This window comes from Sander lucioperca, chromosome 1 (assembly GCF_008315115.2).
Source record: "Sander lucioperca isolate FBNREF2018 chromosome 1, SLUC_FBN_1.2, whole genome shotgun sequence".
In the NCBI taxonomy this organism is placed as follows: Eukaryota; Metazoa; Chordata; class Actinopteri; order Perciformes; family Percidae; genus Sander; species Sander lucioperca.
In genome coordinates, this window is record NC_050173.1 from 11,325,214 (window position 1) to 11,336,631 (window position 11,418).

General features: G+C 38.5%; 2 protein-coding genes across 8 annotated transcripts; both read left to right on the forward strand.

Moving 5' to 3' along the window:
- Positions 1-4,188: 4,188 nt before the first annotated feature.
- On the forward strand, positions 4,189-6,835 carry ptgdsa (prostaglandin D2 synthase a). The gene is made up of 7 exons (XM_031277859.2): positions 4,189-4,457; positions 4,603-4,742; positions 4,903-4,979; positions 5,931-6,041; positions 6,159-6,260; positions 6,387-6,412; positions 6,626-6,835. Exons 1-6 carry the CDS (start codon positions 4,362-4,364, stop codon positions 6,410-6,412), a joined length of 552 nt encoding a protein of 183 aa, XP_031133719.1. The 5' UTR covers positions 4,189-4,361; the 3' UTR covers positions 6,626-6,835.
- Positions 6,836-8,293: 1,458 nt separating this feature from the next.
- Positions 8,294-10,756, forward strand: LOC116035164 (protein AMBP-like). Of its 7 annotated transcripts, none has more exons than XM_031278139.2 (8): positions 8,294-8,545; positions 8,690-8,835; positions 8,934-9,010; positions 9,156-9,275; positions 9,390-9,542; positions 9,638-9,690; positions 9,800-9,884; positions 10,455-10,756. In XM_031278139.2, the coding sequence occupies exons 1-7, from the start codon at positions 8,432-8,434 to the stop codon at positions 9,878-9,880; spliced, it is 744 nt and encodes a 247-aa protein (XP_031133999.1). In that variant the 5' UTR covers positions 8,294-8,431; the 3' UTR covers positions 9,881-9,884; positions 10,455-10,756. The 7 variants fall into 7 exon arrangements, with proteins under 7 accessions (XP_031133999.1, XP_031134001.1, XP_031134000.1 ...); XM_031278141.2 differs by having other exon boundaries at positions 9,815-9,884; XM_031278140.2 differs by having other exon boundaries at positions 9,390-9,491; positions 9,593-9,690.
- Positions 10,757-11,418: the final 662 nt, after the last annotated feature.

The window sequence follows — 11,418 nt, forward strand, 5'->3', positions numbered from 1 at the left end:
GATGGGGGGATTTGTTTTAGATTCTTTAAGAGGTCTGTTGACATAAAGCTCCAACTACACACTCAAAACTGTTCTCAAATATCTTTTGCCGATGTTTTTGCGTAGTCTGCCATTACCCTGTGACATTTTGTCTTGCTTTTGCAACTGACCGCATCCCAAATCATCTACAGTACAGCCGGGCTTGCCATTGCCAACAGTGTGTGTAACTGGCTGCAGTGTAGAGAACTTATTAGTCTTCATGAGTTTTATGGCAGCAATGCTTAGGCTACTTTGTTCTCTGCAGACTGGTTCTTGATGTTTAAACGGCTTTTCTTAGTACATACTTTGCACTGACTGACAAAGTTCACCTTGACGGCTGCAGTCTGCCGACAGTGATCGTCAACGTCGCTCTCACCTATCATTTCCCTGTTTGGGGGAATGTATTTATTCTTTAATGATGAGTGTGAAATGTTCTGAATGTCTAAAAAAGCAAATGAATGACCGATGATGATGATGAGGGTATTATAAAGTAAAGTGTGATTAACGTAACTACGGGAACACAGTTTGGCTGTTATGATGCTTGTGGCTGAGGGTTGCCAACCCTGACCAAACAGTTCCACAGCAGAGCAATCTGAATAAGGTGTTTCCATTTTACACTTTTTTTCATTTTTTTTGTATGAGTTTAAATTATTTTTTTGAAGGAATTTAATCAAGTTAATTATAATTTGATTGTTTCACTGCTTTATGTGTTTGCGTTTGTTTTCTTTGCATGAAATCATAGCTTTGTGATTTTGGTATGAAAAAAAAAAACGGGATTCATGCATGAGTGTAAGACAATCGAATGGCAGTTATTTTTTTCTCTACCTTTTTATAAAAGACACTAGGAACCAGCCAGGGAGCAACCTTTTCTGGATTCAGTTGGTGTAGTAATTTATGTTGACTAGAAGCCAATTTGCCATTTCGCAGCTAATAAATATTGTGTTGAAAAGTAGATGGCAAACCAGGCAAGTCAGCTGAAGGCCTGCAGGGAGTGACACATCTGTGGGACAGGGCGTATTCACATTTTGAGACACCTGTTTGGCCAGAGGGGGGCGCTGTGTCCTTTCTCAGAAAAGAGGGGGTGAAAGATACAAGTTTCCATGCCATCATTTTATTAAGCAGGAAAGGTCCTAATGACTGCAACTTAAATTACTGTATATAGTAATGTATTGGCGAAAATGAAACCATACAGGACATATTTGTAAACCAAATTTAAAACCGATTTAAATGTTTAAACTGGCATGTGGATATTATCGGTTAAAATCCTTTGACCCTGTTTCTTTCACATTTTTTCATCTGAAAGACAAATAATCATTTTCCAGGTCCTCTGCATATTTTTCCAGGTATCATGTGACCGATAAAAACTATTTAATGCCAGCCCCCTAATACATTTGGACCAAACATTTAGTCTCTGTTGATTGATGTAACTATAAGTTTATTCCTCTAGCTCCAAAGTGAACAATCTTGTGAGAAAGCCTCAGAGGCTTCGAACTGTCACCAGTCTTCCCGGCATATACTGAGAGCAGTCAACATAATCTGAGTCTCTGATTGTGTAAAGCACTGTATCAAGTGACTGGTGATCTAAGGTCACAGTTATGTGGAGATCATTACACACCAGACGGGCCATACTGCGATCCAGAAAACCCTGGTTGAAGAATTGTGTTTTTGACATTTCTGTGTCGCTGGTCTTGATGTCCCTCATGCCTCTGATCAACATTTTTTCTCACACTGCTTTTTGCACTTTTTGTTTGTCTGCTTTTCCCTGTCTTGGTTCTCAGGAACATCAAACATTGCTCGAGAAGGAAACAAGTTTGGACACGTCTGCCTATGTGTTGTTTTTTTTTTTTTTTTATTATTTTATGTTATCTCATTGCACATGCAGCAGCTCTCAGCTTGTGCAGTGTGTGTAGGGGAGGTCTGTGAGGTGTGCTGTGTGTGTGTGTGTGAGAGAGACACACACACATACTGATGTCCTCTTGTCCACTGAAGGCTTTCTGTATACATGCATTTCAAGAAAATAAGACAAAAGCAGTGCTGCAAATGGAAAATCATTAATAAAAAAAAACTATTTAAATTGTTCACTTGGGCTCTGATTGTTGTAGTAGTAGTAGTAGTAGTAGTAGTATGGATTTCATAGTTGTATTGATGCCTGACTGCTGCGTTTTGCTAATACAGATTTTGACTATTAAAAACCTAAAACATGTTGGCAATATCCCAACACTTTCAACACTAATAGCACAGCCTTTTACCCTAAAAACGCTGTGATCAATGTCCCAAACATTGGGTTAAGCAGTTCACTTTGGGTCACGCTCAGATGGTTTCCTGTAAAATTACTTCCAGGTAAAGTTTATGCCATTTATGCATTTGTGTTTTTTAAGTAAATTATGGACTCCCAACTATCTAATTGGACAAAACTAAATGGCCCCTTTTTAAGCAGTCTAACAACCAAACTATTCCTTCAAATTTACATATAGTACTATACTAGTTTTCATATACATTTAAATTACTACTGTATCAAATCAGGGGGAAGGAATAGTCGTGCCCATCCAATATTTCTTATGCAGGTGCATCAGAGAGGAGCTCAATAGCTAGTGAAAAAAAAGCAGAGATTTCTGCACCCTGCTGTTGAATCCAAGACATTTAATGAATCAAATCATACTTTACAAGATCATTTGATAACACTTTACTTGAAGGTATCTACATAAGAGTGACATGACACTGTCATGAACACATGACACATGAGCCCTAACCCTAACCCTAACTTGTCATGACAAAAACCGAATGACACTTATTAAAAGAAGCGTTATGTCATAAACATTTATGACTTGTTTATAATGTTTATGACACGTTCATGACAGTGTCATGTCACTCTTACATAGATACCTTCAAGTAAAGTGTAACCGATCATTTACTACCCTATCCGAAAAACTTCCCTCTAGAGGAAACAGAAATTGAATTAGACCCAAGACACCGCTAAAGGACTCAACAGTGAGCTCTTGTGTCCCACAAACACACCTCCCTCCAAACCCACTTTCAACATTGTATGTTCAATCTGTACATTCATTTACTCACCCACAACATCCATTACAGTCCTAATTTTAGCTATGTCAAACTACTCAAGCTGACCTCGGAAAAACAAGTGAGATCTTAGAGCTTCTACGTTACTTACGTTTTATAGATTACCTTGAACTTGCCATTTTGAGTCATTTATCTTAACTCATTTATACGTTTTGGGAACCTGTCAAGACAAAAACACTGAAATGAAGGAAAGTAAAACTGAAGCTTGAAAATAAGTTTCAAAATGAACCTGTGAACCTCTTCTACGGAAAGGTATGACTACTTTCTCTTGTCGTGACATGAGTAATAATTATCAGTAGCATTTCATATTGTAGTTGTACAAAATTGTTATATCCTGTTCTATATGCAAATCTCTTCAATCTCGACTTCAATTCAAAAGTACCGCACTTAAGTAGAAAAGTATTTCTATTTTCTGCCACTTTGTACCACTGGAAACATTGTACTTTTTACTCCACCACATTGGCTATAGTTAAAGATTTTACATAGAAAACATGATCAACTTCTAAAATATGATATATTGATATAGATTTAACTACCCAACAGCATATAAAATAGTTCCACTTTGACATTGGAACATTAAAGTACCACTTGCATATTAATTAATTAATTATGATAATGATCCAATAATGTAAAAACAGGCTATAACACTGACAGAAAACTATTTTTACTTTTAATACTCGAAGTTCCTTTTTGTTGCTAATACATCTGCACTTTTACTATAAATAAACTACTGAATTTAGAATGTTTACTTGTAATTGACTATTTTAATGGTGTGGTTTTGCTATTTTAACTTAAGTGAATGATTTAAAGACATCTTCCACTATCTATTAGTCTCTTTAAAAGATTAACACCAGTTAGGGCTTAGATGCAGAATTTACTGATCCCTCTAAGTTTCTTCTTTCTTTTGTCAATGTGGGTTAAAGTCTCATGAAACTAATGTGTCTGGTTGTGAGTGCAGCACATGAGCTTCAGCTGATATTAAGAGACCACAAGCACGATACATTGCTGTGCATATGGGAAGTGAAGTCTAACTCGGGGTTGTTTTGGAACCACACATCCTCAACACTTGGCCACTGTTCCCTGATCCCCAGCGATGATTGGCTGACAACCAGGTGGGTGGATCAGGAGAAAAACAAACATTGCCACAGGCTTTGCCACTCTGTACCTGCCTGTCGACTGCCTACAGTTTACTTTTGGCTCTGGTCAGAGACCCTCTTTCAACCTTTCAGCCCATCCACCTCGCCGCTTCCTTTCTCCGCACAGCCATGAGGACCACTGTGGTCGCCGTTGTCATGGTGATCTTCTGCGTGATGATGGCGGATGCAGACGTGAAGCCCCAGAGGGATTTCAACCTGCAGAGGGTAAGATAGACAGACACACACATCCAGCTTTTTACAATGTTTGTTTTAAGGATTAATATGGTTAAATCAGTTTAATTTGTAATGTGTGTGTGTGTGTGTGTGTGTGTGTGTGTGTGTGTGTGTGTGTGTGTGTGTGTCTGTTTAGTTTGCAGGGAAATGGTACCGGGTGGGCCTGGCCTATGACTCTGCATCGTTTGTCCCCTTCAGAGACAAACTGAAGGCCTCCATGGGCATTGTTACAGCACTGCCAAACGGCGACGTTAACCTCACAATGTGGGACGCCACGTAAGTCTGTGTGCACGGGGCATTTACAACACAATACATGTCTGTGTAAATGGGTGGCCACAAAAGTGTATGTGCTAGTCATAGAAGAGAGGAAACGGAGAGACGTATGGAGTGAAGTTTGAAAAAGATAAAGACAATGTGTTTCCTCTGTGTGATTCAGACCTTTAGGTTGTCAGGTTATGGTGTACAACTATGAGAAGACCAACGTACCTGGACAGTTCACCTACTTCAGCACACGTAAGTCTCTGAATCTTCTCACGAATCTGCAACCGTAGGAGCAAACAAGCACAACGAGCACACAGATAAAAGCCACAGTGCAAGACGTGACAAATATTTCAATCAATGTGCATTTAAATTTGGCTGTGTGTCTCTGTTCCTGTGATGCTCTGTAACAAATCTGAGCAAACATTCCACAGACTGTCCCTGAGCTTATAAACCATACATTTAGCAGCAAGGATGCAGAGCTCAGCGTGGTTGTATGCAGACTGAATAAGTGTGAGGCTCCATTCCTGAGTGCCCTAAAAATAATTAATTTATATAATATAGAGTGCATTAACAGAAATAAAAGCAAAGCAGAAATGTAACATTTTTGGCTTGTCCCAAGTATGTTTTTAGAATGTTGGTTTTGTTTTTGTGATGCGTTGTATACATTTTAATGTTTTTTTTTATACCTTTTAAAAATACAAATCTGGTGCACTTTGATATTTTCCTTGTTAAAAAGATTTTGTTACAAATAACATTTATTAAAATTGTTGAATATTTTTATTAATTATTTGTGTTGTATCTAGCATTGTATAGAGCTATTGATGTAATTATAAGTCCTGTATTGTTCTGTAAATGTGTAATATATTTAAAATATTCATATATTTCTACACTACATGCATTCTTATTTGTTTTATTCCTTATTTTCTTACTGTGTTCATTCTGCAATTTTTTTAGATATTTTTATTCATTGGGTGCCTTTATCCAGTTGTATATATAGACCTTCTTTGTTTGAAATCTCTTTTAATTTATGCCTGACAATGTCATCCTAAATAACACAAATCAAGTCATTTAAATTCTTCAGAGTAGATTACAATGCCACTCACATGGATTTCCATTCATCCTCATATTGCTCTGGTTAATTTAATATTTAACACTAATTAACAAAGTTTTTGTCCCTCACTTCTGTTTTATGTTTTCTGTCAGGCCATAACATGGTGAAGGACATCACAGTGATGGACACAAACTACACTGAATACGCTGTGGTTCTCAAACACAAGGTTTTCAACAGAGAGTACACACAGGTGGCTCTTTACGGTGAGACACACATACACACACACACACACACACACACACACACACACACATTTTTGCATGACATATAAACGTGTGAGCTACAGAGTCAACACTATCTTATGTGTCTCTTGTTTGCAGGTCGCACTCAAACGGTCAGAAATGAAGTTATTAACAAGTTTAAAGCCTTTGCCTTGTCCCAGGGGTTCTCCAGAGGTTCTATTCTGACTCCACCTCCAGCAGGTAAAGTAGAGGAATACACACATATCTACACATATACAATATATACACACACACACACACACACACACACAGATAGCCCAATGGGGAGTTAATTGATGCTGAAGTTTCCTGTTTTCTGGCCAACAGAAAATTGCTCATCAAGATCTGGTTAGGTGAGTATTTTTTCTTTCTTTTAAATCTTTTTAAAAAAAACAACAACAGGATTGTTGTACATTCAGATGTATGTATGTGTGTGTGTCTCTGTGTGTGTGTGTGTGTGTGTGTGTGTGTGTGTGTGTGTGTGTGTGTGTGTGTGTGTGTGTGTGTGTGTGTGACTTCTGTGCAACAATTCTTCAGTGTTAATTAATTTATGTTACTCCCTGTAGGTTCCCTGATGTGCCTGAGATCATATTCCGATGTTCTGTGTTCACTTACAATATAACTCTCTCTCTCTCTCATTCTGGCTAAAAAGATGATAAATAGCTAACATTGCTGATGACATGTATACATCATTCTCTGTCATGTAGTGTTTTACATTATTTGCATAGCTCTGCTGCGCTGACATAGTTGAATAAACAATATAAACCTCCAGGCTATATTTGAATCATTTATTTTTTCCCTTGTTTTTACTATGATCAGGCAGTTTAATTGAATTATATTCTGAGATGTTAATGTTAACCTCCTGACTATAATCAGTTGTGCAATTTTCAAGTGCTGACCCAGTTAAATATGCAATATTAAAGCGTAACTCTCGCCAAAATGCAACCTAGGGTCTTTTTGTGAATGTACCCGAGTCAAACTTTTGTTTAAAAGCATAATTAGGACGGAAGCGCCACTTTTAAGATTGACCGTATTTTCGTTTTTGGTCAAATGGCCCTTTGAATGGGAGTGCTAGGGGCACTACTATGATCGCATCAAAATCGCTATTTTTAAAACACTAAGAAGGCTCGACACAACATGAAACTTTGCTTGAAGTATCACCAGGGGCTCTACACATGAACTCGAGCATTGAGAACATTGTTTGTGTACACAGAGTTTACTAAAAAGAAAGGTTTTGAACAACTCACTTTAGCAGTTGTTTTTTGAGTCAAAAAGTGTCTGTGTACACAAACAATGTTCTCAATGCTTGAGTTCATGTGTAGAGCCCCTGGTGATACTTCAAGCAAAGTTTCATGTTGTTGCTCTGGACGGAGACCAGTGAAGGCCATTAGCAGCACTTTTCCGGTGAGCGCTGAGCGTTACTGCGCAGCCTCCAACTGAGAGAGACGACGTAAATGTGACGTGAGCAACCTGTCTGAAAGTTGTTAGTCTTCTGGTAGCTGTGCCAAGAGAAATCTCAATCATTCCCAATCTTACAGAGACGGAGAGCGTAGGTATATGTAAGGAGATAACATAGGCACAGGCTAATTATTGCTAACTAAAATGCTAGTTAACATTAATAATTAAACTTAAACAGCTAATGTAAGTCGAAACTGCCTGCAAGCTTCTCCTGTACTATACAGTAATTCCTCTACTATGCGACAGTAAGTCGCGTGGTTACAAGGTACAAGGTAATGGAGCCTTTTATACATTGTCGTGTTTCTTTAGAAATAAACAATGGACAAACAGAGTCTTTAAACGCTTCAGATGTAAAGTTATTCGCTGTCAAAGTGACATCAAAATGAATGGCAGTCAATGGAATGCTAACGGCGGGTGATCGTTTTGTAGCATCAAAATGGCGCCATAGGAGGTTCGAGCTCTGAAGCGAAGCTTACCCCCTTGCATAGCCCTCTGATATGCTACTTAATGCTAGATAATGCTAAAGCTAGCTATATAACTATATATCAAACAGCTCACAGTGCGAAATAAAGCTCAAGCCTCTATGTGTAGAATCAGGAAAATATTGACTTTGGTGCACCCTGTAGTAGTTTCAAAGAAAACACTGTGGCAGACTATCCAGCCTTTCTCTAGTAATTATCAACTGTTTAATTCTGACATGTATTGATTGGTTGTTTGTTTTAGCTTCAAATTCTGAAGTCCAATGATTAAACGCTGATTATATGGATTGAACACACTTACACAAAGACACACAACAAGATAAAGAGACAATCAGGACTTTGCTCTTTAGTTTTGTGGGGGTTTTGCAGTGTTGTGGGAGGGAATTTACAAAACCCAAACAAAGTAAATCAGTTGGACCCAGAGGGGCTGAGAGGATGCAGAGAGCGGCGAGTCTGGTGTCTCTGCTGGTCCTGAGTGCGGCCTGGATCCTGCAAGCGGTCCACGTGCTGTCAGAACCTCTCATACAGGAGAACTTTGATCTTGGCCGGGTGAGTATAGGCTGAAATACAGATTTTATTATTTAATTTATAGATGGCTAAAAAAATCTGTTGTTATAATTTTCCCCTTCACCTGCATATTTTTGTCATGTGCTATGCTTTGCTGTACAGTAAATATTTCTGTGTCCCGTGCAGTTCATGGGGAAGTGGTATGAGTTAGCAGTGGTTTCTACTTGTCCTCACTACATGCAGCGCAAGAGGGGAAACCCCGTCATTGTTGCACTGGAGCTGCAACATGTTGCTACTGAGGGCAACTTCACAATGACAGCCGCTACTTTCAGGTAAAGACTTATACTGTATGCATTCTAGTAGTTTAAAGTATATCCCATTCAGAGTGTAACCTGTGCTGTGTTTGCATGTCTGTGTGCCCTGTATGTAGGAATAGCTCATGTAAGCAGACGTCCACAGATTATGGTTTGACCAAGACTCCAGGACGATTCTTCCACCATGTTGCAAGTATATTTCTCCAGCTTTCCACTCCCCATCCTTTTTTATCTAATTGTATATTTTGTCCAAACCTTCCATGCCACATTGACAAGGTTTTAGTCATGCTAAACTAACTCTGTCGTGCAATTTATTGTGAACACTTTCCTGTCTGCAGGGTTCGGAGCAGACGTTGATTCCTTCGTGGTTCATTCCAATTATGATGAGTATGCAATGATGCTTCTGCTGAGCACAGAGAAACCCTCAGGGATTAAAACCACCACAGTCAAGCTTTATGGTGGGTGACAATTGAATCTATCAATATGTTAATTTGTTGTACTTTTTGTATAAATGTGTTTTTTTAATTCAATATATGAATCAGTCTGTGTAATGTTATCTATGTCCTCTTCAGGTCGAACTATGAGTGTGAGGACCGCTGTGCTGGATGAATTCAAAACGGTGGTCAGACAATATGGAGTGACTGATGATGCTATCGTCATGAATCAGAATAAAGGTGACACACACACTTATGCTGATGTTACCTGGTCCTCCCTAAAACCATCCCTTACGTTTGAAACATGAATTTCATTTCCTATGGCTTTTATTGACACACAGAAACAGACCCCCCCCCTCTCTCTCTCCATCTTACTGTCTTCCCAGGTGAGTGTGTTCCTGGTGAGCAGATGACAATGCCTGTCACTACTGAGCCTCAGGTACGTGCTTCTCAGATGTGCTGAAATGACATTTGCAAACTGATACCACAAATCTGTATTTGTATAAATCAGTCACCGGTTGTGGTTACTTTGCATGTCTATCATTCAGGTTTTTGTTCCCAAGAGGTGGGAAAAAAACACAGTGCCACCTGCGGTTTCTCCACAAGAGAAGTACACTGGTAATGTTTAACCAGGTGAGAGGACAATGTTTAAAGATTACAGTAATTAGACACTAATCAATGTTCCCACAGATCACATATGGTAGCCCATGGAAACAGTGTACAATTGTAAACTATCAAGGGTATTTCCACATATATTCAATGTCACTGCTATTTTAGTTATTTGTTTTCTGTATTGCGTTGCCTTTGTTAGACAGTGTACAATAGAGAGATGACAGGGCATATTTATTTCCAAACTCAAGCCAATTCTGTCCTTCCACAATATGGAAAAAAGTAATTCTCGCCTTCAGTACATCAAGACTGGACTATTGCAAGTCTTCCCCAGTCTTCATGAACTCATCTATAAATGGTCCAAAATGGAGATGCAATGATGTTGACTTGTGAGAAAACGTGTGAGCACATCACCCCAAGACCCTGCTAACATTTTCTTTTCTGTACAGCACTTTGGTCAGCTGAAACTGTTTAATTGTGCTCTAGAAATAAACTTTACTTACTTACCTACTACAAATATTAAAATGTTAAAACCATATGACATATATTATAAGTCTGTCCAACTTTGGCATAAATGTTTGTTTACTGTTACAGGGTGAGAGATCATGTGGAATAACTGAAGAGGAGGATTATTGCACAAACCAGACTATCATGTGGTCACACTAATGCAGAGTGTAAAAAACATTGTTCTCAATTGATTAAACCAGAGCTCTTCAACAGGGGGTCCTCAGAGTTACTGCAGGGGGGCCGCCAAATTATTGTTAATTTTTAAGTTAAGTTTTTTCAGTACAGAAAAATACTTTGCAGATCTACTGTATAACGTGAGACTGGTGCGTCGGAGGGGGATAAGTAGGTCAAACGTTGCAAAGAAACTCCCGCACACTGCCTAACTTGCATGGATGAATGAAGGGAGTTTCTTTGCTAAGTAATGACACTCCACGCAGTTGCCAGTAGCCAAGGAAGACACAGAGGATTAAAAAAACATGATGGACTCTTCAGAAGAGGTAGTTATCTTCACTCAAGTTTCTGCACGCGAAAGTCGACAGACGACACACACAAATACAGAGAGTGTTTTGTGAAGTTGATAGTCTTAATTAGCTTTGTAACAACTCATTTGGCAATGGCTTGAATGTAACGGATGTTCATTAAAAGTTATGCACTAAAGCTTTAACATGAATCCAACAAATTATTAGCAAATATAAATCAGCCTATTTGTGAAAAAAAGACATTGATGATAGGCCTACTGACCTCTAGGTAAAATCACAAAAATCCACAGATACAGTTAATCCTAACGATTCACTGTCTCACTCAATGTTTAACATTAAAACATGATTTATAAAATCATACCAACAATTATTTTTATAGCTTAGTTTTCTATGCACTAAGAAAGTGTGTATAAAGGCTTTAGGATTTTGTTGTAGGCCCAGTTTATCATGTAACTTAATTTTATAATATACGTGGTAGGGGGTCCCTGCTCCGTCCCTATCTCAGATAAGGGGTCTTTGGCTTAAAAAACATTGAAGACGCCCACAACATGGTTTTGTTAGTACTGACTTCA

Excerpts from the sequence above, each read along its gene's own strand:
- ptgdsa (XM_031277859.2), top strand. The coding sequence starts at position 4,362 with ATGAGGACCACTGTGGTCGCCGTTGTCATGGTGATCTTCTGCGTGATG. Across the intron at positions 4,458-4,602 it reads GGGATTTCAACCTGCAGAGG|TTTGCAGGGAAATGGTACCG; the intron begins GTAAGATAGACA and ends GTGTCTGTTTAG. Across the intron at positions 6,261-6,386 it reads TCTGACTCCACCTCCAGCAG|AAAATTGCTCATCAAGATCT; the intron begins GTAAAGTAGAGG and ends TCTGGCCAACAG.
- LOC116035164 (XM_031278139.2), top strand. The coding sequence starts at position 8,432 with ATGCAGAGAGCGGCGAGTCTGGTGTCTCTGCTGGTCCTGAGTGCGGCC. Across the intron at positions 9,011-9,155 it reads ATTCTTCCACCATGTTGCAA|GGTTCGGAGCAGACGTTGAT; the intron begins GTATATTTCTCC and ends TCCTGTCTGCAG. Across the intron at positions 9,276-9,389 it reads CACCACAGTCAAGCTTTATG|GTCGAACTATGAGTGTGAGG; the intron begins GTGGGTGACAAT and ends TGTCCTCTTCAG.